Raw genomic sequence first — 26,761 nt, forward strand, 5'->3', positions numbered from 1 at the left:
TGCCTCAGTCTCCTCCTCTGCGAAATGGTACAAGAAGAGTGCCACTTCACAGGGTTAAGAGAATTAAATCCTAATACAGATAAAAAGCCTGAAGCGGTAAAAGCCAGCCACCATCATTAAAGAGCCAGTTTTTATTGTAGCAACGTTTCCATATATACTTTGCATCTTGATTATTTTTTATTGTGGTAAAAACACACAATGTAAACTTTACCATCTTAACCAGTTTTTAAGTGTACATATTTGCAATGTTAAGTATATTTACATTGTTGTGAAACAGATCTCCAGAACTTTCTCATCTTACAAACTTAAAACTCTACAGATTAAACAGCTCCCCTTTTCCCCCTCCCATAAGTCCTGCAACCATCATTCTTTCTGTTTCTATGAATTTGACTATTTTAGGTACCTCATGTATAACTTGGACTCATACAATATTTCTCTTTACATGACTGATTTATTTTACTTAGCATAATGTCCTTAAAGTTTGAGGCATGTCATAGTATTTCCTCCTTTTTTAAAGCTGAACAATAACCGGTGGATGTATATACCACATCATCTTCTTCATCTGTTCATCGATTGATGGGACACTCAGGTAGCTTCCACCTCTTGATTATTGTGAATAATGCTGCTATGAACATGGGTGTGCACTTACCTCTTTGAGACCCTGTTTACAATTATTTTGAATATATACCCAGAAGTGAGATTGCTGGACCATAAGGTAACTCTAATTTTAAGGAATTGCCATACTGCCTTCTATAGCAGGTCCACCAATTTATAATCTCACCAGTAATGCACAAGGGCTCCAGTTTCTCCACATTCTTGCCATTACTTGTTATTTTCCCTTTTTAAAAATTTTATTTTAATTCCAATGTAGTTAACATACAATGTTATAAATTTCAGGTGTAGAATATAGTGATTCAGCAATTCCATCTATTACTTGGTGCTCATCATGATAAGTGTCCTCTTAATCCCCTTCACCTATTTCACCCATCCCCCCACCCGTCTCCCCTTTGGTAACATCAGATTGTTCTCTGTAGCTGAGAATCTGTTTTTGGCTTGTCTCTTTTTCTTTTCATTCGTTCATTTGTTTTGTTTCTTAAAGTCCACATATGAGTGAAATCATATAGCATTTGTCTTTCTCTGACTGACTCATTTTGCTTAGCATTATACTTTCTAGCTCCATTTGTGCTATTGCAAATGGCAAGATTTCATTCTTCTTTATGGCTGAATAATATTCCATTATACATGTATATATCACATCTTCTTTACCAATTCCTAATTCCATAGTTTGGCTATTGTAAATAATGCTGCAATAAACATAGAAGTACATTTATTCCTTAACTTAGTGTTTTCACAAATACCCAATAGTGCAACTATTAGATCACCTGGTAATTCTATTTTTAATTTTTTTAAGGAACCTCCAGACTCTTCCCCAGTGGCTACACCAGTTTGCATTCCCACCAAGAGTGCACAAGAGTACCTTTTTCTCCACATCCTCTCCAACACTTGATGTTTCACGTGTTTTTGATTTTAGCTATTCTGACAGATATGAGGTGATATCTTATTGTGATTTAGATTTGTATTTCCCTGATGATGAGTGATGTTGAACAACTTTTCATGTGTCATTGGCCATCTGTATATCTTCTTTGGAGAAATGTCTGTTCATGTCTTCTGCCCATTTTTAAATTGGATTTTTGAGGCTTTGGTGTTGAGTTGTATAAGTTCTTTACATAATTTGGATACTAAGCCTATATTGGATATGTCTTTTGCAAACATCTTCTCCCATACAATAGGTTGTCTTTTAGTTTTGTTGGTTGTTTCCTTTGCTGCACAGAAGCTTTTTATTTTTGTGTAGTTCCAAGAGTTTATTTTTGTTTTTATTTCCCTTGCCTCAGGAGACATATCTAGAAACATGTTGCTACAGCTGCTGTCAGAGAAATTACTGCCTGTGATCTAGACTTTTTATGTTTTCAGATCTCACATTTAGGTCTTTATCCATTTTGGCATGATGTGAGGAAGTGGTCCAGTTTCATTCTTTTGCATGTAGCTATCCAGTTTTCCCACAACCATTTGTTAAAGACACTGATTTTATCCCATTGTATATTCTTACCTCTTTGTCGAAGATTAATTGACCATAAGATCATGGGTGTATTTCTGGGCTTTCTGTTCTGTTCCATTGATCTATGTGTCTATTTTTGTCCCAGTATTTTGTCCCATACTATTTCAATTACTACAGATTTGTAATATAACTTGAAGTCCAGAATTGTGATGCCTCCAGAAAATGTTTCAAGATTGCTTTAGCTATTTGAGCTCTTTTGTGGTTCCATTACAAATCTGAGGACTGTTTGTGTTAGTTCTGTGAAAAATGTTGTTGGAGTTTGGATAAGTATTGCATTAAGTCTATATATTGCTTAGGTAGTATAGACATTTTAACAAAATCTGTTCTTCCAATCCATGAGTATGGAGTGTCTTTCCACTTGTTTGTGTTGTCTTCAATTTCTTTCATCAATGTTTTACAGTTTTCAGAGTACAGGTCTTTTCATCTCCTCAGTTAAGTTTATCCCTAGGTTGTTGGGGTTTGGGTTTTTTTTTTTTTTTGGTATAATTGTAAATGGGATTGTTTTCCTAATTTCTCTTTCTGCTGCTTCATTATTAGTGTATAAAATACAGTGGATTTCTGTACATTGATTTTGTATCCTATGACTTTACAGAATTTATTTGTCAGTTCTAGTAGTTTTTTGGTGGAGTCTTTAGGGTTTTCTATACATACCATCATGTCATCTGCAAATAGTGCAAGTTTTACTTCTTTGCTGATTTGGTATTGGCAGAGTTTACACCTGTCTTTTGGGAGAGGGGGCTCACAGTGCCAGGAATGGAGCAAGCCTGGTGCAGAGAGCAGATCCCTGAAGACTGGACAAGCTGGCAGTGGCAATAAATAAACAAAAGACATAGCAGAAAGCTTGCATAGCAATAGATTTAGGATAAAGATGTTAGAGTGTTTGCTGGCCCTTTCTAATAACACTCCTTACTTCATATGGAACACCTGCCTGTATAGGAAAAAATTCAATATTGATCTTGCCCAGAGTCCAGGCCCAGCCTAATGTTCTACTGTGAAAATAGCTCTCCGTTGGAAAATAAATCCCAGGGCATAGTCCAGGCTTGGAAGTTGACTGTATTCCCAACCCAGGGACAGAACTTTACACCACCGCTAAAGCCAATTTCAAAGATGATGTTACCTCATTTCCTGAACTTATGCAGATAATTTATTTTCTCTTAGAAACCATAATTATCTTAAAATGTGTCTACTCTTAAGAAGCATAAAATATTTGTTTATGCCTTTAAAAAACAAACTTTAATCAAATTTGGTTATTAAAATTCTATTTTTAGAAATAATATTCTTAAAATGGAAGTCAATATTAAAAAGCAGTTTGTTAGAACCAAATAATAGGTATCATTTCATAGCATCATGCCATTTCAGATCTAGAAGGAAATTGTGAGCCCATCTAGGTCAGTGTTTTTGATCCTTGTTGTGAAATAGAATCTGTTTATAAAATGCCGCTGCCTGGATCCTAGCCCTCCTTCAGAGGTTCTGATTCAGTAGGTTTGAGAACCACTCGGCTTGTACAAACACATCTGTACGTGGGAATGAAGGCATAAAGCAGGTGACCTGTCCCACCTTCCCTGAGCACTTTCTGTTCCAGTTCTCACTGTTTTGCAAATACTCCCTGCACTCACACCATGCTTTTGAATGTGTTACCCCCTGCCTGGAAGTCCCTTCTCTATTAGCAAACTGCTGGTTAGGGGTCTTTCATTTTTAAAGACCCAGGCAAATTTTTAAGTCCCCTCTGAAGTCTTCCTTGACCACCTCACACTGAGTTATTGTTCCTCCCTTCTCAATTCATTCCTTTCAATTGTATTCTCAATTCATCCTTCTCAATACAACCCTTGCCACACTATATTGTATTTGTTCATCTTTCTCTCTCTCTCTCTCTCCCTCTCTCCCAATGGACTGTGTGCTATTTGAGAGCCATGACACCATCTTATTTACCTTATAGTAGTCTCTCAAAATTATGTTGTACAGAACATTACTTCCTTAAAACATTGTGTTGGTGCCTAGACAGAGATGCAAAGAGACTTAAGACATTCTCCTGTTTCCAAGGACTCTAAGGACTAATGGGTGACACAGGACCTGGTCCACTGTCAAAGGGATTAACAGACCTAGAATTCTCTCGCATCTGTGATGGTGCCAAGTGACAATTTTCCTGTGGTGCAATGGGTAATTGATTTATTCTAGTAACAAACAAATATCTAGTAATGCAAATTCAACTTTTTTGAGAACTCTAAGGCAGAAGAGGCAAATGTAATGAGAGTGTTCCCATCGATAACAACTTCAGGAACTTTTAGTGCCACCTTGGGATGGTAGGGTCAGAGAAAACTTACCCATCTGAGCTGGGCTTTGCTTGAGCAAAGTTTACAGATCATGTAGCATGTTTCCCCCAGAAGTGGTCATGGATTTGCTTTGAGTTTCCTGTATTCTTCTGCTAAGAGATTTGATCTCTTGAGATTAAATATCAACAAAAATAAGTAATTGGGTGTATTCACTTCTTATTGCCACTCTAATAAATTACCACAAACTTCATGGCTTAAAACAACACAGATGTATTATCTTGTCATTCTGGAGGCCAGAAGTCCAAAATGGGCCTTACTGGGCTACAGTCGTGGTGTCAATAGAGCTACGTTCCTTCTGGAGGCTCTAGGGAAGAATCTGTTTCCTTGCCTTTTCCAGCTTCTAAAAGCCATTTGCCTGCCTTGGTTCATGATCCCTTCCAGCAATTGCATCACTCCAACCTCTGCTGCTTCCTTTTTTTTTTTTTTTTTAAGATTTTTATTTATTCATTTGAGAGAGAGGGAGTGCACGCACACAAGCAGTGGGAGGGGCAGAGGGAGAGGGAGAAGCAGACTCTCCACTGAGCAGGGAGCCCCATGCGGGGTTCAATCCGCAGATGCTAGAATTGTGACCTGAACTGAAGGCAGACACTTAACCAACTGCGCCATCCAGGCGCCCCTCCAACCTCTGCTTCTGATGTCCCATCTTCTTCTCTGACTCGTCTGCCTCCCTGTTTCACTTATAAGGATCCTTGTGATTACATTGAGCTGACTCAGATAATCCAGAATAAGAGATAATCCCATCTCAAGATCCTGATTTGATTATATTTACAAAGTTCCTTCACCACGTAAGATAACATATTCACAAATTCCAGGATAGGAATAGGGCATGGATACTTTTTCAGGACCATTATTCTGCCCGCCATACTGGGATTAGAAGTACAGTATGTAGCTATAGATACTTTGCTTGTGAAAATGAACATATGAGTGCATCCTGATTTATAAGAATACTCTTCTAGAATCCAGTGGTTTGCACTTTATTTGAATCAGAGCATTTAGGATATTGGTTACTATGTCACTAGTTACTATGTTCATCCATCCTTTTATTCATCTAACCATCCATCCATCCATTTACCCATTGTTCCGTGCATTCTTTACCCATTTATGCTCCTTAATTTCTGTATAAATCCAAATAAGTTAGGCTTTGCTACAATAACAATTCCAAAATCTCAATGGCTTACCACAACAAAAAGTAATTTATCATTTACATGTGTCCATCACGTGTCAGCAAAGGGCTTCTATTCAGCCTAAGTGCTCAGAGATCCAGGTTGGTAAAAGCTTTGTCTTGCCATGTACTTCCATTATCCTAGGTTGGGAAGGAATATATTAACTGATTCTTACTTTCTGCCTGGAAATAACGTGTCATATCCAAATGTGTCATTAGCGATGGCAAGTCATATGGCTATATGGTACCCCAAAGGGCACAGGGAAGTAATCTTATCATGCACCCAGAAAAAGAAAAACTGGAAATATTTATTGAATGCCATTAATGACTGCCACAGCTCCCCACACTAATATAGTCACATGTCATCTTTGTCTTCATCACATTTAAGTCTGTCTTCAACTGAAAGTAGTGAAGTAAAATACAAAAAAAAAAAAAAATAGAGGGCGCCTGGGTGGCTCAGTTGGTTAAGCGACTGCCTTCGGCTCAGGTCATGATCCTGGAGTCCTGGGATCGAGTCCTGCATCGGGCTCCCTACTAAGTGGGGGGTCTGCTTCTCCCTCTGACCCTCTTCCCTCTCGTCCTCTCTGTCTCTCATTCTCTCTCTCTCAAATAAATAAATAAAATCTTTTTCCACTCAAAAGAATTTCATTTTTAAATTTAATGCTGTTCTAAAAATTCACTCAATCAGCACATAGTTTTTGAGAACTGAGAATTACTTTATCTCCACTGCCATGATATGGGAGGGGATTTTTTTGTACCATATTCAGCTGTAGATACTTTCTTCATGTGAAACTAACTGACCATGGAGAAAATGAACTAAAGCTATTTAGCAAGAAGAATAAAGAAGCAAGAAAGAGTAAAGAAGAAATTTTATGAGAAGAAAAGCTCAGAAGAAGCAAAATAAAACATTTAAATCAGATTTGCAACAAAATGCTGCAGTCACAGCAATATTACATCTAGGCACAGTTTCCATGTTTTAGACTTGTAATTCCATACACTGGAAAACTTTACACTTCGTAATTTTTATGCTGGAAAGTTGGATTTCATATGAAGGAAATGACAAAGTCCAAAATACTCTAGGTTTAAAATGACTCACATACTCAAGATTAACAGAACCTAACACTGTATTATGATTTGTATATTTGCACTTCAAAATTCTCAAAGGATTTGGCAGTCTGAGACTAAAGATTGAATTTTTCCAAATCACACAGAAGCTTTTAAATCCAAGTTTAGTCTAATTAAAGGATGAATGTGGTGAATTCCATGAGTTTCCAACACAATCATATTGCCCAACTCAAAAAGGATTAGTACAAGACTAACACAGATGTTTCCAAGTTCAATAAAGTAAGGGTGGGCCTGATGTGAGTTGGTAACTCTTTTCTAGGCCCTAAAGTTACTGATTTAGTTTTATTGGAAGCTGTTCATTAACTTGTGTGAGAAGTGTCAAGTTAACAACAAAAGGTGTTAATTCCATTTGGATTATCAGCAGTGTAATTTCCCTAGCATAATCAAGACTTTACTGAAACAATTTGGTTGCCATTCTACCCCCTATTTTATGTGATGCTCCAGACCTATATTTGCCTCTAAATCTCCCATAATATCCCCCATTGGGCAAGAACCTGTTTGGAGGCACACTGCTAGGCTTCGGGCAAGGACCAATTAATTTGAGAAGAAGGTGAGATGTGTCTTTGGGGTCCTGTGAGCTCTTGTTCTGCATCCTGCTCTTTGATGACTTCCATATTCCCTTCTCAGGTACCAAGTTCTATCCTGCATCCTCTTATTTACAATGAAATTTATTATTAGTCTCTTCACTAACCAAACCCAATAAGAATCCAAGGAAAGGAATACAGAATAGAGTACACACCCTGTCCATACCAGAATTTCTGTGAGACATAAAAAAATATAGAAAGTATGCTTTCTGACCCAATAGTACCTAAATGAGTGACAATTTATTAGGAACCATTGCTGTTAGAAATACATCCAGGGTGACTGACAAGTTCCACTGGGGAGTTATACCTGGGCGGAGTTTTCTAACACCCCTTCCATCCTACCACAAAGGAGATACATGCACTCCTTTACTTTTGACCAACTCAAAGGAATCTTTTCTGGACCTTTGATGGTCCCATTTAAAGATATGGAGTTATTAACATATCAGGCCCTTTAGACCTCTTTGATCTACATACACACAAAGGCAAGCCACCATTCCTCCACTTCCCCAAATGTTCAGAGCTACCATGTTCCCTCTTCATCCTATCCCAGCCTCACTCTGATTCCAGACTCAAACTCAGGGCCTTAAATTCTGCCTCTTGCCCTCTGGTCCTGGAGTTTGCCCTTGATCTGCTCAAGCACAGAAAGTTCTATGTCCTAGTACACCCTGCTCAGGCTTCCTTCTCTATTTCTTGGCATCTCTTACACAAAGCACCTCTGTGACTCCAGTCTCTCCTCGTTTTCTCCCTCTTCCCTCTTTGGTGCCAACAACTTCTCTTCTCTCTCCCCAAGAAATCTGGGCTCTCCCTCATCTTATCTTCCTCCTCTTCCTCCTCCTATCTCAGTCATTTCTCTGTTCTGTCATGCTCACCAATGCGATTGACCCGTACATGATGAGCTGTTCCTCCCAAGGCATTTGGACCTTAAAAAGTATCCAAGCGTGGGCCAAAAGACACATGAAAAAGTGCTCAATATCGCTCGGCATCAGGGAAATCCAAATCAAAACCTCAATGAGATACCACCTCACACCAGTCAGAATGGCTAAAATTAACAAGTCAGGAAAGGACAGATGTTGGCAGGGATGCGGAGAAAGGGGAACCCTCCTACACTGTTGGTGGGAATATAAGCTGGTGCAGCCACTCTGGAAAACAGTATGGAGGTTCCTCAAAATTTGAAAATAGAGCTACCATATGACCCACCAATTGCACTACTGGGTATTTACTCCAAAGATACAACAGTAGGGATCCGAAAGGGTACGTGCACCCCGATGTTTATAGCAGCCATGTCCACAATAGCCAAACTGTGGAAAGAGCCAAGATGTCCATCAACAGATGAATGGATAAAGAAGAAGTGGTATATATATACAATGGAATATTATGCAGCCATCAAAAGGAATGAGATCTTGCCATTTGCAGCGACGTGAATGGAACTGGAGGGTATTATGTTGAGTGAAATAAGTCAAACAGAGAAAGACAAGTATCATATGATCTCACTGATATGAGGAATTCTTAATCGCAGGAAACAAACTGAGGGTTGCTGGAGTGGGGGGTGGGGTGAGAGGGAGGGGGTGACTGGGTGATAGACATTGGGGAGGGTATTGCTCTGGTAAGCGCTGTGAATTGTGCAAGGCTATTGGATCTCAGATCTGTACCTCTGAAACAAATAATGCAATATATGTTAAGGAAAAAAAAGGAAGAAGAAGAAGGTAGCAGGAGGGGAAGAATGAAGGGGGGGAAGTCGGAGGGGTAGACGAACCATGAGAGACGATGGACTCTGAAAAACAAACTGAGGGTTCTAGAGGGGAGAGGGGTGGGAAGATGGGTTAGCCTGGTGATGGGTATTGAGGAGGGCACATTCTGCATGGAGCACTGGGTGTTATGCACAAACAATGAATCATGGAACACTACATCTAAAACTAATGATGTAATGTATGGGGATTAACATAAGAATAAAAAAATAAAAATAGTTGAGCTCCACTCAACTAGAAAAAAAATTGTAAGAGTTATTGAAATAACATTTCACACCTCTGTTTTAAAGACTGGTTGGATTCGCTTTATGAAAAGTGAATATTAGAAGTTTTATATAACTTTTGAAATTTAAGTTGTGGGAAAAGACATGGTTGAAGTTACTTATACCCCATGCAGACTGATTCTGTGCATGTTGGGTATCTAATAAAAAACATCAAGTGCAAACAAACTTCTACGTACCCGATTGGAGATACATAGAATGGGTTAATTAAGCAGCTGAGAAATCCTCTTTTGATTAAAAAATCAGCAGTTGGCAAGGTAGTATTTCTGCAACCGTAAGCGTCCTTTCTGTTCCTGGCCCAGAAAAGGAGTGATTAAAAAGTCTTGAGCTGGCCAAGAGTTGATTACAGTGTGGGGAAAGCTTTTCCCCATAATGAGCCAAAAGTTCACAAGAAGCAGTAGGGTGTGAGAAAAGAACACAGGTTTTTGGAGTCAGGTTTAAATTCTGACCCCAGTTTCCTCCACCGCTGTGTGACCTTGAGAAAGTTACCAGTGAACCTCAGTTTCCTTATCTATAAAATAGTATTCACAGGGCTACTGAGAAGATCAAATGACATGGCCTGTGCTCTTGACATGCAGTAGACACTCAATAAATGCCTTCTTTCTCCAGGTACAGGAACTCCAGGTGACTCCTTTTGTGTGTCCTTGGTCAGCTTCCTCCCCTATTTCTTACAGTGGCTACTCCAGACTTAAATCTTCTTCTCAAGCCACCATCCTTAGTCCCTCAATTCTCTCTCCAAACACACTTGGCCTACAGAAACTCTCTTACCCTCCAGTGAACATCCTTATTTGCTCCCACCCTTGCCCTTTGTCTCTAGTCTCTAAAGATATCACCTTTCTGCTCAAAGCCAATCCTCTCACCTGTGTTCTCTGATTGTCTGTCAACTTGTCAACTCAAATAGCTAATCTGTTATTGATTCCCTATCTGATGTCTTCAAATTTTCCCTATGTACTGCCTTTGCCCCATAAGCTTTATGTTAAAATCAATTTTTAAAATTGTTTATTTTTAATAAGGGTACCTAGCCAGTCCCAGACACTATACCATATATTAGGGCTACAGTAGGGAACTTGGAGCTTATAGAACCTTCTCTAACCACAGCTACTTCATCTGTACATTGAATACCACTATTCTGCCTACGTCGTGGAGGATAATGACATATTAAATTAGAAAATCCAAAGAGGGCACAAAACACTACCTGGCACTCAGTAAGTCCTTATTCAGTGTTAGAATCTAGTGAGAGATACAGTCATGCAAACAAGAAGCCAGGGAACAGGGTAAATAGTTGTGGGCAGAAGTTCCCATGGGATGACTTCTCCATACAGCAAGAAGCAAAAATATGAGGAGAGAAGAAAAGTTTAAAATGGTTTTTGGGAAGCACAGGAAAGTGAGCTAACTAGGAAAACATGGAGTTGGGGAAACAGTGTTAAAGGCCCTACTGGAGACCCTGAATTTATAATGGCACCCATTCGGGAGCTAGGGCCATTTTCTCCAGAAAGATCAGCTGCCAGACCCCTTCAGGCCCCTACCCTGGCCATCTTCTCTTCCCAGCAACTTACACACTGTCCCTGGGGCATCTTGTCCATTTGTGTCTGGAAAGTAAAGTTGGCAATAAAATATATTACCATGTTGAAATTTAGTATTTCAAAGAAAATGGTAAATTTAATCTGAAAAAAAAGACAATTTGGCAACAAGAACAAAAAAATGAAAAAAAAACAGTTTTAGAACAGTTTCAAAAAATGATTGAGTTTAACACTAACTCATGCTTATACAATTAATAAGTAACTCTCTGCTCTATCTACCAAATAAGGTAGTGTAGGACACCCTCTTGCAATGACATAGCAATACAAGGGGGTAGAGAGTCAGGACCTCTTTGGCCCAGGGAGGAAGCAAGGCTGTGAGGCCACCTGGGGTGCGGTAAAGACCATTCATCCTCTCAGGTTTGGGGTGGAAGGGGAAACACAGAAAGAGTTGAGAGTCTTAAACTCAAACATGGATATTTGAGAACTTCTGGAGTTCTGACCCAGTCAGTGCTCAGAGTAAATAAATCAGGGCTGCTTTGCTAGAAGGTCTGCTTCCTAAATTGGAAAACAAGAGATTCACTCCCTTAGGAGTGATTGTAAGGAGCCTGATAGCCTTGCTGACACCATTCACTTTTCCTGTCAGTTAAGGTCACCAAGGAGATGTGGGGTCACCTGAAACAGAGGCTAGAGTCTGTGGGCAAGAATGCCCAAGGATTTAATAGCAGCTCTATATTGATTATTCCCAAATCTACTCTTGTCATTTCACTTTCTGAGCTCTGGCCCAATAAGTCCACCTTCCCTCTAGGCATCTCCTCCTAAATGCTCCACAGAAAACTCAACCTTGGCACCTCCAAACCAGAAACCATTAGCATCCATCTTCTCCACCAGGAATTCCTCTTCGGGGATGCAACCCAGTAAACCAAACCAGGACCTCCTCCTCCTCCTTATTCCCCCAATCCAACCAGTAACAGAGTCATGTAGATGCTGCCTCCTAAACATCTGTCTCCTCTAGACAAATCCTTCTCAGCATCCCAATTTCCAGGGTATGGATAAGGTGTGGGGGCTCCTGAGTTGAAATAAAGTAGATCAGGCAGAGAAGCCAGGGAACATGCCAAGACCAGCTCTTAATCAGGGCAGTTGGGAGCCATAGGCTGAAAAAGATAGAATTGAGTTCTTTTAGTTTATTCTGGACTGAAATTTATTCCAGAGAGGTAATTTTCTCATGCATGGAAGGAAAAAAATCATGATTTAAGTAATTACAACCTGGAAGGCATTTAAACACAAGCTGACCAAGTTCCTTTAAAAGTTGGCCCAATTTGTAAATCTTATTGAATTTAAAATCTTTTATATGTAACTATTTTAATGACCAGTTAATTACTAAAATATGATCAATGTGCTTCACTGTGATTCAGTTATGTGCCCACTGAGAAACTTCACTGACAGGCTTAGTGGGGAGAGCTCAGAGAGCCCATCTACCTGGAGGGAGGTCACCTAAGTTCTAGACAAAGCACCAGGGGGAAATGGCATTTTCAAGGTTAGCATTTTAAATTTAACCCATGAAATTATGGCAGCATCCCAAACACCAGTCAGAATGTGGTTGAAACTAGCTTAATAGTGCAGATTGTATGAGAACTTAAATTTTAAAACCTAAGAAGCTAAGAACACAAGCAGATTATGCTATTTCACTGTGGACAAATGATAAGGGTGCTATTTCAAAACTTCTGTGTTCTTATATTTCCATTATAATTCTTTTAACTTCAAGAAATGTTTGATCTAACTTGTAACTAAACACCAATTTCATTCTATTCTATAGAGCTACTGTAGGACCCTCATTTTGCCTCGAATACCACTAAATACTACTAAAGTGCCCCTGAACCCTCTGTTCATTTGTTAACACTCCTGGAAATCTTACACTGTTGTGAACATTAAGCTTTATGAACAATAACCGCTTCTATCTGACCTTCAAGAAGGCATCCTGAAGCAATAAAAGGAGCCAAAACCAGGCAGGAGAGAGAAAGGTTGGCTGCTAACTGACCAGATTGTCTTAAATGAGTTACCTCCCCTTCCTGGACCTTCATCTCCCCAGGTGTAAAATGAGTCATTGACTGGAGTCTCTAAGGTCCCGGACAAATGGAAGATTCCATGATGCTGAGGTTGGTGCTAAGGGGAAGTGGCTCAGGATGCCTCCTGGGGGTGGGGTGGGATGTGAAATGTGGGTTATCTGGAATTAGGAGTCATGATCAGATAGGGCAGAGAAGAAGCAGGTGCCCAGAGGAGAGGCACCCAGAAGGAGCCGAGGGCTGCAGGAAGGTGAAGAAGGATAGATAACACCGAAAGCTCAGCCTTCTTCCATTCCCCAGATGAGTAATGGAGGGGGCCCAATTCCTTAATTTTATGCAAGAACTTTTGCTATTTGGCAAAATGGCAGTTTACTTATTAAAAAAAATAGATATTTTTTGGTGAAATATTCAAGTCTGGAGCCATGAAATTTAATTTTTGAGTATATGTTGCCCTCATGTATTGCCTAATTGTCTCATTGGAAGAGATTCTCAAATGCAAAGATGATCTTTCCTTATCTTTCTTTTGTGACTCATCCCATGCCTTGCACAAGTACCAGACATACAAGAGATGCTCAATAAATACACGGACATAATGAGTAATCTTCAATATTTACATTTATCTTCCCTCAAAAAAGGTAAAAAAAAAAAAACTCTGCAATCGACACTCTGACAAATATCACATTTCTAGGTAGAAAGGTGGCATTTCTCTTTATAGATGAGGAAATAAAGACACACAGAGAAAAGTAATGCTCTCAGAGCCCTTAGGAAGTGAGAGAATGGAAAACTTTCCTTGTCCCTGGAGTACAAGTTTTAACCGTCCTCTTTACTTCTCTCTGAAGAACCACTGTGGGCACACAACAAAGTTGGATGAACTTGCTTTAGCATAAGACTTTATTTCCTTCTAATGGCGAATCGCATATACCACCTCTATAAAATTACTGAATTTTCATTTCTGGAGGAAATGGCAGTGGGTAAGCTTAGTGTAAACTTTAATAATGTCTTAGGCTTTATTCGGATCAAATACCCCAGGTGAGGAAGACAAATTTACGGACATTTAAATTGCTTCTCAAATACTATTTCTGAGATCAAAAGCACTTCAACTTTCTAAGCACAAGAAAAGGAGAAAAAGAAATTCTTACACATAAAATAACACATCATTTCATAAACCAAGGGGAAAAACCTCATGCACCTTTGCAGATTCCTTATTTGACAACTTAAAACCAGAAGGAATTTTTTGTAGCTGTTTAGTACACAGCTGAGGAATCTTATGTGACAAAAGAATATTTGCGTTCTGTTGGCACCCACCACACACCTTCCTGAGTGGTCACACCATAGGGTTTGCAATATTTACCCAGTTCCCCCATTGTCTGTCTCGGCTGTCATCTTTTATTATGAATCTACATCTCAAGCTAAACCTTTGCAGTTGCCAGCCTGATCAGGTGAAAAGCCGGGGTAAAGGACAATCTGACACTTGTGAGCAAAATAAAGAACTTTCATTAGAAATAAGGGACTGAATCTTAACCCAAGACTCATTGTCTTTTTAAATTATCTTCTTCCCATGAGGCCAGATTGTCCACAATTTCTTCATTATCCCTAATTTCTCACCCCCTCTGTTATCCAAAGTAACTTAATACAATTCCCAGGTCTGCTGCTGCGAGTTCCCAAATCCTGCTTTTTCTGGGCAGCTAGAAGCAAATATAGAGAAGCATGGAAATGGTCAAGATGTACCACCAGAAATAAATCAACATTTTTGTGTTCATAAATAAGAGAGGCTTCTGTTGGTAAGAAAGGCTGTGGGAAGAAGGTTGGGAGCATCCCTATGTCTGTGGACATCTTTCTCCTCATGCAAATATCACAGATTCCTGGAGAGACCTGTTTAGTGTGATCTGTCAAGCATGGACCAGTTTACAGCCCAGGGAACACCTTCCTGTGACACACAAGTCTGTCTCAGGGGGGTCCCACACCCACTCCCTCTCATCTGAGCTTCCCAACAAAGCCCACAACATAACATAGTCCTTCTAGTGCCCAGTTCAGCACTGAGAAAATGAAAGGTGACAGGAATTGGAGTTGTTTGAACAGTGGTACTGAAACAATGACATTTTGCTAGAACCCACCAATTTGCTGACCTGTCACATGATGAGGTTTTTTTAGCTTCATAGAAAGAAACAGAAGCAAGAGATTTAATCCCTGGTACAGAGGCAATACTCAGTAAATACTGGTTTATCAATGTAGCTCCATTGGTGTGAAATCTGATGTCTCAGTCTGTTGATAAAACAGTCACAGGGGCTGTGTGAGGAACAAGAAGCACCACCAGGAGGGAGAAGAACGGAACCAGTGACACACAGGTGACAGCCTGGGGAGTCTTTCAGCTTTGAGATGGCCAAGGAAATGAATGGCCAATCAACATCATGGCCAGGCAGGCACACTCTTCATAATCACTCAGTATTTTAAACATGTCATGTCTCTACCCTGCCTGTCTGGGGAGGGAGGAAACTCTTCTTAATACATCTAGTTTTTGCATTTGACTTTTAATTTCCTGAATTCTCCATGAAACTCATTTCATCCAAGTTCAGTTTATGAGAAAATTTAGTCACTTCTTTCGGCTCTATTGTCTGCCACTCACTCTCTGAGGTCACAACACAGAGAGAAAGTTCCCAAGGAAAAGATTTGTTCTGTGATTGACAGGAGAAAGGAAAAATATATATACATATATTTCCAATGGTCGGTGGGGAGACATCTGTTTGGTTTCTAGGAAGCATTTACCCTACAGCACAACCAAAATGCAGCTGGATCCGCAGCTGCCCCTGCCCCGGAAATGCTCTCAGGTTGGGGGGGCGGGGGCGGCGTCTCCTTTGTAGGAGACCTTCGGCAAGTCTGTGCCTCAGAAGCCTAGATGCCCCCTCTCTCCATCTGCAAAACACCACCCTCCTCCTCATTTCTTGCCTGAAACCAAATTTACACTCAGAAAATTCGTAATAGGGGGCACCTGGGTGGCTCATTAAGTGTCTGCCTTCAGCTCAGGTCATGATCCCAGGGTCCTGGGATCAAGCCCCACATCGGGCTCCCTGCTCAGTGGGAAGCCTGTTTCTCCCTCTCCCACTCCCCCTGCTTGTGTTCCCTCTCTCGCTGTGTCTCTCTCTGTCAAATAAATAAATAAAACCTTAAAAAAAAAAATTCGTAATAGGTTCTTATAGTAGATTGCAACATGCTAGAAAAAGGGAGGCACATTTATTAATTCTGTAAATAATACTTTTCTTGACTAAGCACAAGCATAACCTCATTGATCCTCATGAGCTTTCTTTCGTGTTTCTCTCGGCAGCCAGCCAGCTGCAGTACATGTGGATTCAGAGTTTGGATTCCACTAGTGGTCGCCCGTCACTGCTGGACCACCTGAGAATCACCTGGACACTAGCAGGTCAAGATTTCTGCATTAAAGTTCCTGGAAAGTTTGACAGTATCTAATGAGCCCTTCTTCCTGTGCAAACACAAAAGAACTCCACTACAACAAGGCACACGGGCAGACACTCAAACAAACTAAGATCCTTTCTTTTTTTAAATTTTTTTTCAAAAGATTTTATTTATTTGAGAGAGAGAGAGACAGATAGTGACAGAGATAGCGAGAGAGAGCACAAGCAGGGGGGTGGGAGAGGGAGAAGCAAGCTCCCCGCGGAGGAGGGAGCCCAACGTGGGGCTCGATCCCAGGACTCTGGGATCATGACCCGAATGGAAGGCAGGCGCTTAACCTCGACTGAGCCACCCAGGAGCCCCTAAGATCCTTTCTTATTTAAAATGACCGCAAATTGGTGACTAATATAACATAATAAAATAAAATTTAAAAAAATAAAATAAAATGATCGCAATTAAGAGGACAGTCCCAAAGTGCAAGAGATTTGGGTTCTAGGCCCAATTCAGTCAGTTCTCTTCAGACTTGTCATCTCCTTTTTTTTTCTCTCCAGCCCCAGTATATCTAAGGACCTGAGCTAATGTCCTTGCTTAGCTTCCCCTCCTCTGAGACTCGTCCTGTCCTGTTCTTACCATCATTTTCATCTTATCAAAACCTGTGCTTAGGCAGTTAGCAACGGAAAGGTCTAATGCATTAACCCTCATTAATGTTAAAATGACAGCTCTACATGGCACACAGCTTTGGCAAATTTCTAAATTTGTAGAGCACTAAGGAATCATCTAGTCTAGGTTCCTCTTCACTCAGAGAAGGAAACTGAGGCCCAGAGGGATGAAGTGGCCTGCCCAGTAATGGGGACATGGGATGAGAACACAGATGTCCTTCCCTTGGCTCCTTACCTCTCCTCTTCTCTCTTGGCACCCATTGTTCTCAATAGTATTTACAGTTTTCCATGAAACCTCAAGGCTCTGGTTCTCTGATAGTGGGACTTTGGATATCAGTAGAGAGGCAAAAGCAGCCTTTCCCAGTGCCACCCAAATAAAATCACACTTGCCTGCAAACCCAAACTTGAGCATAGACTCCAGCGGGAGAAGGAATACAGACACACTCTGCCCAGTTCTCTCTGGGGACACGGCCAAGAGGAAACCCCAGCGCAGCCCTTGCCACCTTGCTTTCCCAGCTGTTGACCAGACATCCTGCATGGACACAGGCCACCACATGTGTTGAGTTGATTTTGTCACTCAATATTATCAAGGCTAATACTGGGGGCTTGAGAGACCCGTGGAACTTATTTTTAAATAGTAATGAAGCGCTAGACAATTCTTATATCTCTAAGACTAGACCCAACCTTGGGCGGTCCACCAGCATGCTAGAAGGGACAAGAACCAAATTTTCCCTCAAATGCTTTAGGAATATTAGACTCAAAAAATCACATTTACTGAGCACTTGCTATGTGCCAGACATTGATCTAAGTATTGAAGAAAGGGGTCTGAGTCATGGCTCACTGTTTCCAATGAATGGAGGAGCAAGAGAGATTTACTGCATATGTTAAAAATAGCCATATTCATTCAAATATTTTTATGCCAGAACCAATTTTGGACGATTTAAGTTTTAACCAATTGTTTTGATATCCCGTAGATTTATCAAGCAGGATGTTATTCTCCATCCTGGCAGATGTTTCATTGTCAAAGCCTTCTTTAGAACAATTAAAAGTGGCCATTGGTTTCATGAATGCATCAGTGCACTTTTTTTATTATTTGCTGGAGTGAAGGGCAATTCCTTGTCCTTAGCCATTTTGTGTTTGGAGACCAAAGGCTATTCATCAATTCTGGAAGTACACCCAGATGGCTATTTCTCCTCTCTTGATAAGATAAGCAGGTTTATCCTGCCCCATAGTAGCTCTTTCTGCTACTCTGTGTCCATCTATGTGGCATTTAAAGGCAACCCTAAATCTCTCACCAAGTCACCTCTGACTTGGGCAGCTCCTAGACCCAAACCAGAGCAACTGAGAAGTGCAGAGAATGCTTATATGAAGCTCATCTCTAGACATGAGGATGTTTTCTGTTTCTCGTTTACAGCCAAAAAGCATGAACACGGACTGCGAGGCCAGGACACCAGCATCATTTCTCATCTGCTCCACTGAACAGGGAAACCTGAACTGTACAGCTCTCTAAAGGACAAAACCCAGACTAGAGAACATGTAACAACTCTGCCTCCACTCATCCACAGATGCCTCTTCTCTGTCAACGACACTTCAATTAAGGATTAAAAATAAAACAAACAAAAATGTGCTCCCTCAAGTCAGTGAGGACAGCCACTCAGAAAACACACAGGAACAGCACCCACGCCGGGGATCCCTCTCATCCTGGGCACCTATACTCACAAGCAGAAACAATCTAAGAGGCCTCCACCCAAATCCCCAAGTGCTTAGGAGCCATATTTTCTGCATTTGTCATTTCTCCCATAACACTGAGGGGTGATATTACAATTCCATCACGATTAATTTTATTAAAGTCATCAGGAGAAGTTAAATTAATGTCTCTCTATTGATAACATGCATATCAGATGCCTCTTTTATCCAAACAGAAAAACAAACCAAAACCAAAAAAAAAAAAAAAACCACCCAAAAACTTCAAATAACTCACCAGAAAACATTATAACATGAATGAGCTCTATTAACGTAAGACAATATGCTTTAATTAAGCACATACTACGGTAAAAACAAACAAACAAACAAACAAACAAACCAAAAAAACAGAGTGTAGCATCATCTGTCACCTGACACTCTCCAATTAATCATTTTAGCTTCCAGTCACATTGTCAAAAGCACAATGTCAAGTGCTTTTGTCAAGAGAAATTATCTAAATTAAATCTGTATCTCGAGGATAATTAGTCTTCCACGAAGTCCATGTGTCCCATGGCAGCTCGCCTTTCTGCCTGTTGATGTTCTCCGGGAACCTAGTGGGTAAACTTTCACACGGGCCAAAGTGAGTCTGCGTCTTCGTGGGCCACGTCTCCATTTGGAGAGGACGGTGCGCCCGGGGGCTGCCCGGCATTCCCTCTTCAGACCCACTCAGACTTTCTGGATCTGGAGTTGGCGAGCCCGTCGAGGGGCTGTCGCTGACAGGATGGATAGCGCCGGCCCAGCCGGCTCCGAGGCGATGAGGGATGCTCCTCTGATCTTGTGGGACCCTCGCCCCTGGGGTCCTGGGAGGCCTCTCCGCGCGGCCTACTCCCAGGCTCCTTGCAAGTCGTGGCCAGCTTCTCGCTGGCAGAGGACATCACCTCGCTCTCATCTTCATCGGGAAGCCCCATCCGCCCTGATACAGCGGACTTACCGCTGGGGCTGTCGGCACCCACCCCTCCATTCCACAGGCCGGGGTGGATGGGCGCCCCCTCCCCCACCCCCCCCACCGTCGCGGGCCATCTGACCCGGCCTAGCGCCCAGGCTCCGGGAGAGCCGGCGGCCGGCGGCGGGGCCCGGGGGATCCTCGGCGGGGCCCCAGCCCCCGCTCGTCCTCCCCTGCACGCTGCAGATGAGGTCAGCCACACTGAGCAGCAGGGAGAGCGCACTGACCGCCCACATGAAAAGCATCATAATGGACTTCTCCGTGGGCCGGGAGACGTAACAGTCCACCACGCTGGTGCAGGGAGATTGGGTGCAAGAGAATCTCTTGGGGACCAAGAATCCAAAGAGGAGGTAATGCGAGGCACCAAAAGCTGCCTCGGTCAGCATCCGAAGAAGGAGGTGGACGATGTAGCCCGAGGAAAAGTCCGGCACGGTCAGGTGGCGCGGCTCCCTGCAGGGCGGAGGGCGGCGCCTGTCCCCAGGGCTCTGGTCACAGGGGTCAGGACGGGTGGGACCGCCGTCTGGCCCGGAGAGTCCACGGGCGGCGAGCACGGCCCCTCTGTGGAGCACGTAGACGCTGAAAACGGCAGAAGGGAGGAGAACAGACACGCTCTGGATCAGCCAGAACCGCAGGTGGGACACCGGGGAGAAGATGTCGTAGCAGACATTGGCGCATCCTGGCTGCAGAGTGTTACACACAAACCTCTCCTGCTCGTCCTGGTAGACGGGGGAGCCTGCCAAGATGATCACCACCATCCTCAGCAGTATCATGAAGATAAGCCAGATCTTCCCTAGAAAGGAGGAAGCAGGAAGGGCACCATCACCAGCATACAAACATATGCCCGTCCGACAGTAGTTTTTAAGTATTTTCAGGGGTGAGACTGGAGAACTGCGAAGTCACTAAGCATGCATTTCAGTCCCCGAAGCAGCGGCGGCTAGTTAGCTCATCTGCCAAGTATTTAAGGAAGCCGTACAATGTGTCAGACACTGTGCTGTTCTAGTTGTTTGCAAAATGCTTTGCAACTGACAGATTTTAAAGAAGCCTTAGAGACTAAAGATGTTTGATCTGACTCCACTAGTTCAGACTCTTGGTAATGTCTCCTGGACTGAAAGTTCTAGAAAGAAAGTTGAGCTGAGGAAATTAATGATGCAAATAAGACCTTACTCTCTGCAGATAATAAGCTTTCTAAAGAATGTTAGCACATTTGTGTAACTCTGTGTAGCAAATACAAGCTGCTAATTATAGTTCAGTCATCTTTATTTTGGTCCATAAGATCTTTATTTAATTGTTGCTTTATGGTCCTTGAAATCAAATTTCCTTAATGACATTCAACTTTTCCAGATTTTTCAATGATTTGGAATTCCTTTTCCTCTATTACAGTTATTATGAAATAATGAGGTTCCTCTTTCTTCAATTTATAATAAATGAGACCAACCTAGGAAATCAAAATAACGTCAAAGTCCTATTTTCATATCACAGGTTAACTCTTTTGGAACACGTCTAAGACTCAGTTAAAATAATCTGCAAATATTTTGTTTTGTGACACGATACAGAAAACATCACCTGACATCAGAAAAACAGAACTCTATTATAAATGAAGGCAGTTAAGCTCAAAGAATAGCATTATGTGATCAAGTCATTGAGTCAAACTTGTAAGACCAAGTTGATTTTGTTTAAATTCTACAAAAGAATAAGAAAAATATCAACCACTTCATAGGCGTATTTTAATCCTTTTCTCAAGTCTTTTTTTTTTTTTAATATTTTATTTATTTTGACAGAGAGAGAGTGAAAGAGAGAGCACAAGCAGGGGGAGCAGCAGGCAGAGGGAGAAGCAGACTCTCCGCTGAGCGGGGAGCCCAGTGCGGGACTTGATCCCAGGATCCCGGGATCATGACCCAAGCCGAAGGCAGATGCTCAACCAACTGAACCACCCAGGTACCCCTTCTCAAGTCTTTTTTCTAGGACACCCATACTTCTCTAAAAATTTGACATGTCTGCATCAAACTCAGAAATATTTATTACTTTCTTTTTAAAAAAAATAATAAACTAAAATTTGGATTTGGCTTAAATTGCACAAGAGAAATGACTAATCCTTACAAATTAAGCTTCAAGGAAAAAGATGAACAAGAAGAAAGTGTAATCAAGGCACAAATTTCTCTTTAATTTTTACTGTATTGTTCCTTCTCCTGATCAGGTAGTCAGAGAAGAGTTACTCAAAGATACTCCTTCCACTGGCTTCAGTCTTCAGGCTCAGCACCTAAACATCAGTGAGAACAGCCCCCAGGAGAGAACACTCAATCCAAGCCTTCCTTAAATGATGGTGGAACTGGGGAGCGATTAAAAGAAAGCTTGAGCACACAGCTCCCTTTCTTCCAGCAACAAAGAGGCCAAGGAAAGTGGTGAAAACAAAATGCAAGAGCTTTGGAGCTATTTCCTATACTCACCCACAATGGTCATGTTGCAGTTGACAGTGATGAGAAGGAATCCCAGCAGGTCCAAACGTTCCATGTCTCCCGAGTGTCACAGACTCAAGGCTGCTGGAGACATCGGAAGCCTGTGTTCTCCAAGAAGGTGGAAAATCTTTGCAGGAATAAACGTATCTTCGCTACAAAAGACGTAAAGGTGAGAGCTGCACATATAAAGGGAAATCTGTGAGCCCAGGAATGGGAGGTCAGTTTTTCTGTCTCCGAGCAGAGACGGCCCTGAGCTGTTGGCCTCTGAGGCAAAGCGTTCTTGACAACTGCAGTGACCAGAAGACAGCAGGAGTCATCTCTCATTGCGGGCTATTCTTACCCTCTTGAGACATTCCAGGCCCGTGGCAGTGCTCACATGTCTGTACTGGGGGAGCCAGACGCTTCAGGATATAAGAGAAGTGACTACATTTAACCCAAGAAAGAAAAGGTTCTGTTAACTAGCCAAGGAAACTTCTCTACTAAAAAGGTGTTTCCTCCTTGCAAATATTTCCACAACCACTTCACTTATTAAAGAAGCACTGAAATGCTCATGTTTTGTCTTCTCTATGAAGCGTAGGTGAGAACACTGGCCCACAAGGGTCTGGCTCTTGTTCTGAATTCTTGCATCATGGCTGAAAGCAAAACTCTGCATCTTAGACACGTGTCCCAACTTTAGGCTGTGACTCTGTTTTTCTCTAGCTATTTCCTGTCTGGCTGAGAGACAAGAGCTTTTTAGTTGGATACAAAAGGCCTGGGGCAGCCGCCTCGTCCCTGGGGAAGTCACCAAATCTCTCCACGTACCCTCACCTTGGTTTAGGGAGAATCATGCTGTTCAGTCAGGGATTGTGGGAGGCAGACACAAAATGATGATGTTGAGAGCACCTGGCATGGAATGAGGGTGCAACAACTCAAATCAGTGGAATTTCCATCCCTAACTGGCCCCCGAAACCTTCATAGATTGCATCTTCCTTTTGTATGTCCTAGCCCCATCTAGCCCAGGGCTGCTCCCATTGAATCAGCTTAATAAATGTCCATTAAATTCGTAATAAAGTATCACTGTCTGGACCTGCTGACATCAATCACAGTTGCATCAAAATCCTCTCGTAGCTGTCACCTTTCTATCTAGGAAGAACCCATCCTGCAAGGCTGGGGATCTATCATCAGGGTGGAAATTGTGAACTTTAAAAGGAATGATTTCAATTTTCCATGAAAGCTATTCTTTTATTCCCATCTTTTCTTCATTTCTGATCTATTCTTGACTTTAGTAATATCCCTAAAAAGATTCCCAGAAGAGGAGTACAACAAAGCTGCTTTCATCTTTATTCACATGACACGTTTCCATCCACAGAAAACATTTTGACCCCCTTGAAAGGCACAGTAGTTTTGCTATATTTTAGTCAAATGCTTCAACATGAACAATGAAATTTAGAGAAATTGTGGTTAAGTAAAAAAATATTAAAATAGCCATATGGTTCAAGTATAAAATAAAGGAAAATATCTTTCCTTCCTAATAGTCTATTCGTGACACTGGTTTAAAATTTAAAATACCCGGAAAGCAATTTCTGAATTTGCTGTGTGATATAAATAATCTATCCTGAACATGGAATAAAATAGAATTTTGTGACCTAGAGTAAATTGCTACAGCTTTTCATGCCTCAGTTTTCTCATCAGTAAAGTAGAAAAAAATGTGTCCTCTGCATACACAGAGTGGCTGTGATATGCAAAATGAGATCATAGACATGAAAATGATTTAAAAATATAAAGAATTACCTGTGCATCTCAGGGTCTACTCCTCTGGGTTCCCATCTTTGGTCTATCCCTTTGCTCCCACAGCATTTTCTGAAAAGGTAATGCTGCCTGTTGTCTCTCCACCCTTATCTGTTTTGCTCTTGCTTCTCTAAGTCCACACCATCTCCATTCTTTGCCTTTTTTCCTACTAAAGGATAGTTTTGCTCTGCCTGGAAATTTAAACCCCAGTAGCTGCCAGAAGCAAAATGTGGACAAAAGAGGAGGATGTGGCTGGAGCATCAAACATGTGGCTCTCTATACAATTATCCCAGCCCCCCATCCCAGCCTCCCTGGCCTCCCAGCCACATGTGGCACTGGAAATAACAACTTGGATTTCCTTGACTGAGAGCAGTACTGAGACCCGTGGCGGGACGCAGCAGACAAAGTGGCCGGTGTGTATGAAGCCGAAGGCTTTTTCCTAGCCTTAGAGCTTATCCCTGGAGCCTTGGAAGCCATACAGGAGATGAACAACATGCAGAACACTGAGGTCTTCATCTGTACCAGCCCTCTGATGAAGTATGAATACCGTGTGGGTAAGAAGTACCGCTGGGGGAAGAATCCACTGGGGCCTCAGTTTGTGGAGTGCAATATCCTGAGGAGGGACAAGATGGTGGTCTTGGGGGACCTGCTCATTGATAACAAGGACACCATTCGAAGCCAAGAGGAGACCCCAAGCTGGGAGCACATCTTGTTCACCTGCTGCCACAACCAGCATCTGGCCCTGCCCCCCACAAGGAGACGGCTGCTCTCCTGGAGTGACAGTTGGAGGGAAATCATAGGCCACAAGCAAGGGGCCAGGACAGTGGATGGTAGCTGAAGGAAAAGAAGGAAGGCCCCCAGGGAACCCCAGCAGAGCTGAATGACAGGCAGTGTCATGGCGGTAGCGCCCAGCACTGTGGAGCAGGGAGACACAGTAACATCCATTCTCACAAGCCAGCCACCTGGAAACTCACAAGATGGCTGGCAAGGAAACATGGTGGGAAACTCACTCAGGAACATTTTTAATAAAACACTTTGGCTCAAAAAAAAAAATTATCCCAGGGGCGCCTGGGTGGCTCAGTCATTAAGCATCTGCCTTCAGTTCAGGTCATGATCCTAGGGTCCTGGGATCGAGCCCTGCATCGGGCTCCTTGCTCTGCAGGAGGCCTCCTTCTCCCTCTCCCACTCCCCCTGCTTGTGTTCCCTCTCTTGCTGCGTCTCTGTCAAAAAAAAAAAAAAATTATCCCAGAATCAATAGGGAGGTTTCTATTTGTGTGACTGTAGAGCAGAGAGAAGCTTTGGTGGAGTATTGTGTTCAATTCAATGGAAAAGAAATCCAGTGGGAGTCAGGGACATGGATATGGCTGAATTGCACAAGATGGCATCCTGGGATTTGTTCACAAATGAACTGAGCAAAAAGGAAAGAGAAAAGCAGAGCCATATGCTATCCAGCCTTGGCTTACCTCCCTCTAGCTTAATGACATTGCCAAATTAATTAGGCATGAGTTTTACCATCTATAAATTAGAGATGACACTTTGTTTTTGGAATTGTTGAGAACTAGAGTTACTTTAAATGAGGTTCTAGCACATTATTTGGCCTATAGGAGGCTCTCAATAAATAGCTACAGTCATTTCTCATTATTCGTGGTAGTTGCATTACATAAAGTTGCCACAAACACGGAGTTAGAGATTGCTGGGGACTCCATTTTTTTTTATTTTATTTTATTATGTTATGTTAATCACCATACATTACATCATTAGTTTTTGATGTAGTGTTCCATGATTCATTGTTTGCGTATAACATCCAGTGCTCCATTCAATACATGCCCTCTTTAATACCCATCACCAGGCTAACCCATCCCCCTAGCCCCCTCCCCTCTAGAACCCTCAGTTTGTTTCTCAGAGTCCATAGTCTCTCATGGTTCATCTCCCCCTCTGATTTCCCCCCCTTCATTTTTCTCTTCCTACTATCATTTTTTTTTAACATATAATATATTATTTGTTTCAGAGGTACAGGTCTGTGATTCAACAGTCTTACACAAATCACAGCACTCACCATAGCACTACCCTCTCCAATGTCTATCACCCAGCCACCCCATCCCTCCCACCCCCTACCACTCCACCAACCCTCAGTTTGTTTCCTGCGATTAACAATTCCTCATATCAGTGAGATCATATGATACATGTCTTTCTCTGACTGACTTACTTCGCTTAGCATAATACCCTCCAGTTCCATCCACGTCGTTGCCAATGGCAAGATTTCATTCCTTTTGATGGCTGCATAATATTCCATTGTGTATATATACTACATCTTCTTTATCCATTCATCTGTCGATGGACATCTTGGCTCTTTCCATAGTTTGGCTATTGTGGACATTGCTGCTATAAACATTGGGTGCACGTACCCCTTCGGATCCCTACACTTGTATCTTTGGGGTAAATACCCAGTAGTGCAATTGCTGGGTCATACAGTAGCTCTATTTTTCAACTTTTTGAGGAACCTCCATACTGTTTTCCAGAGTGGCTACAACAGCTTGCATTCCCATCAACAGTGTAGGAGGGTTCCCCTTTCTCCGCATCCTCGCCAACGTCTGTCATTTCCTGACTTGTTAATTTTAGCCATTCTGACAGGTGTGAGGTGGTAACTCATTGAGGTTTGGATTTGGATTTCCCTGATGCCGAGCGATGTTGAGCCCTTTTTCATCTGTCTGTTGGCCACTTGGATGTCTTCTTTGGAAAAATGTCTGTTCATGTCTTCTGCCCATTTCTTGATTGGATTATTTGTTCTTTGGGTGTTGAGTTTGATAAGTTCTTCATAGGTTTTGGATACTAGCCCTTTATCTGATATGTCATTTGCAAATATCTTCT

At 41.9% G+C, this 26,761-nt stretch overlaps 1 protein-coding gene across 1 annotated transcript; it reads right to left on the reverse strand.

Moving 5' to 3' along the window:
* Positions 1-18,920: 18,920 nt before the first annotated feature.
* Positions 18,921-25,683, reverse strand: GJD4 (gap junction protein delta 4). The gene is given in 3 exon segments (XM_045870023.2): positions 18,921-19,660; positions 19,662-20,463; positions 22,118-25,683. Coding segments are annotated over 3 exon segments (1,140 nt in total). The 5' UTR covers positions 22,182-25,683; the 3' UTR covers positions 18,921-19,386.
* Positions 25,684-26,761: the final 1,078 nt, after the last annotated feature.

Source organism: Mirounga angustirostris, unplaced genomic scaffold (assembly GCF_029215605.1).
Source record: "Mirounga angustirostris isolate CCGP_5_RB_7025 unplaced genomic scaffold, mMirAng1.0.hap1 SCAF_5, whole genome shotgun sequence".
Classification (NCBI taxonomy): Eukaryota; Metazoa; Chordata; class Mammalia; order Carnivora; family Phocidae; genus Mirounga; species Mirounga angustirostris.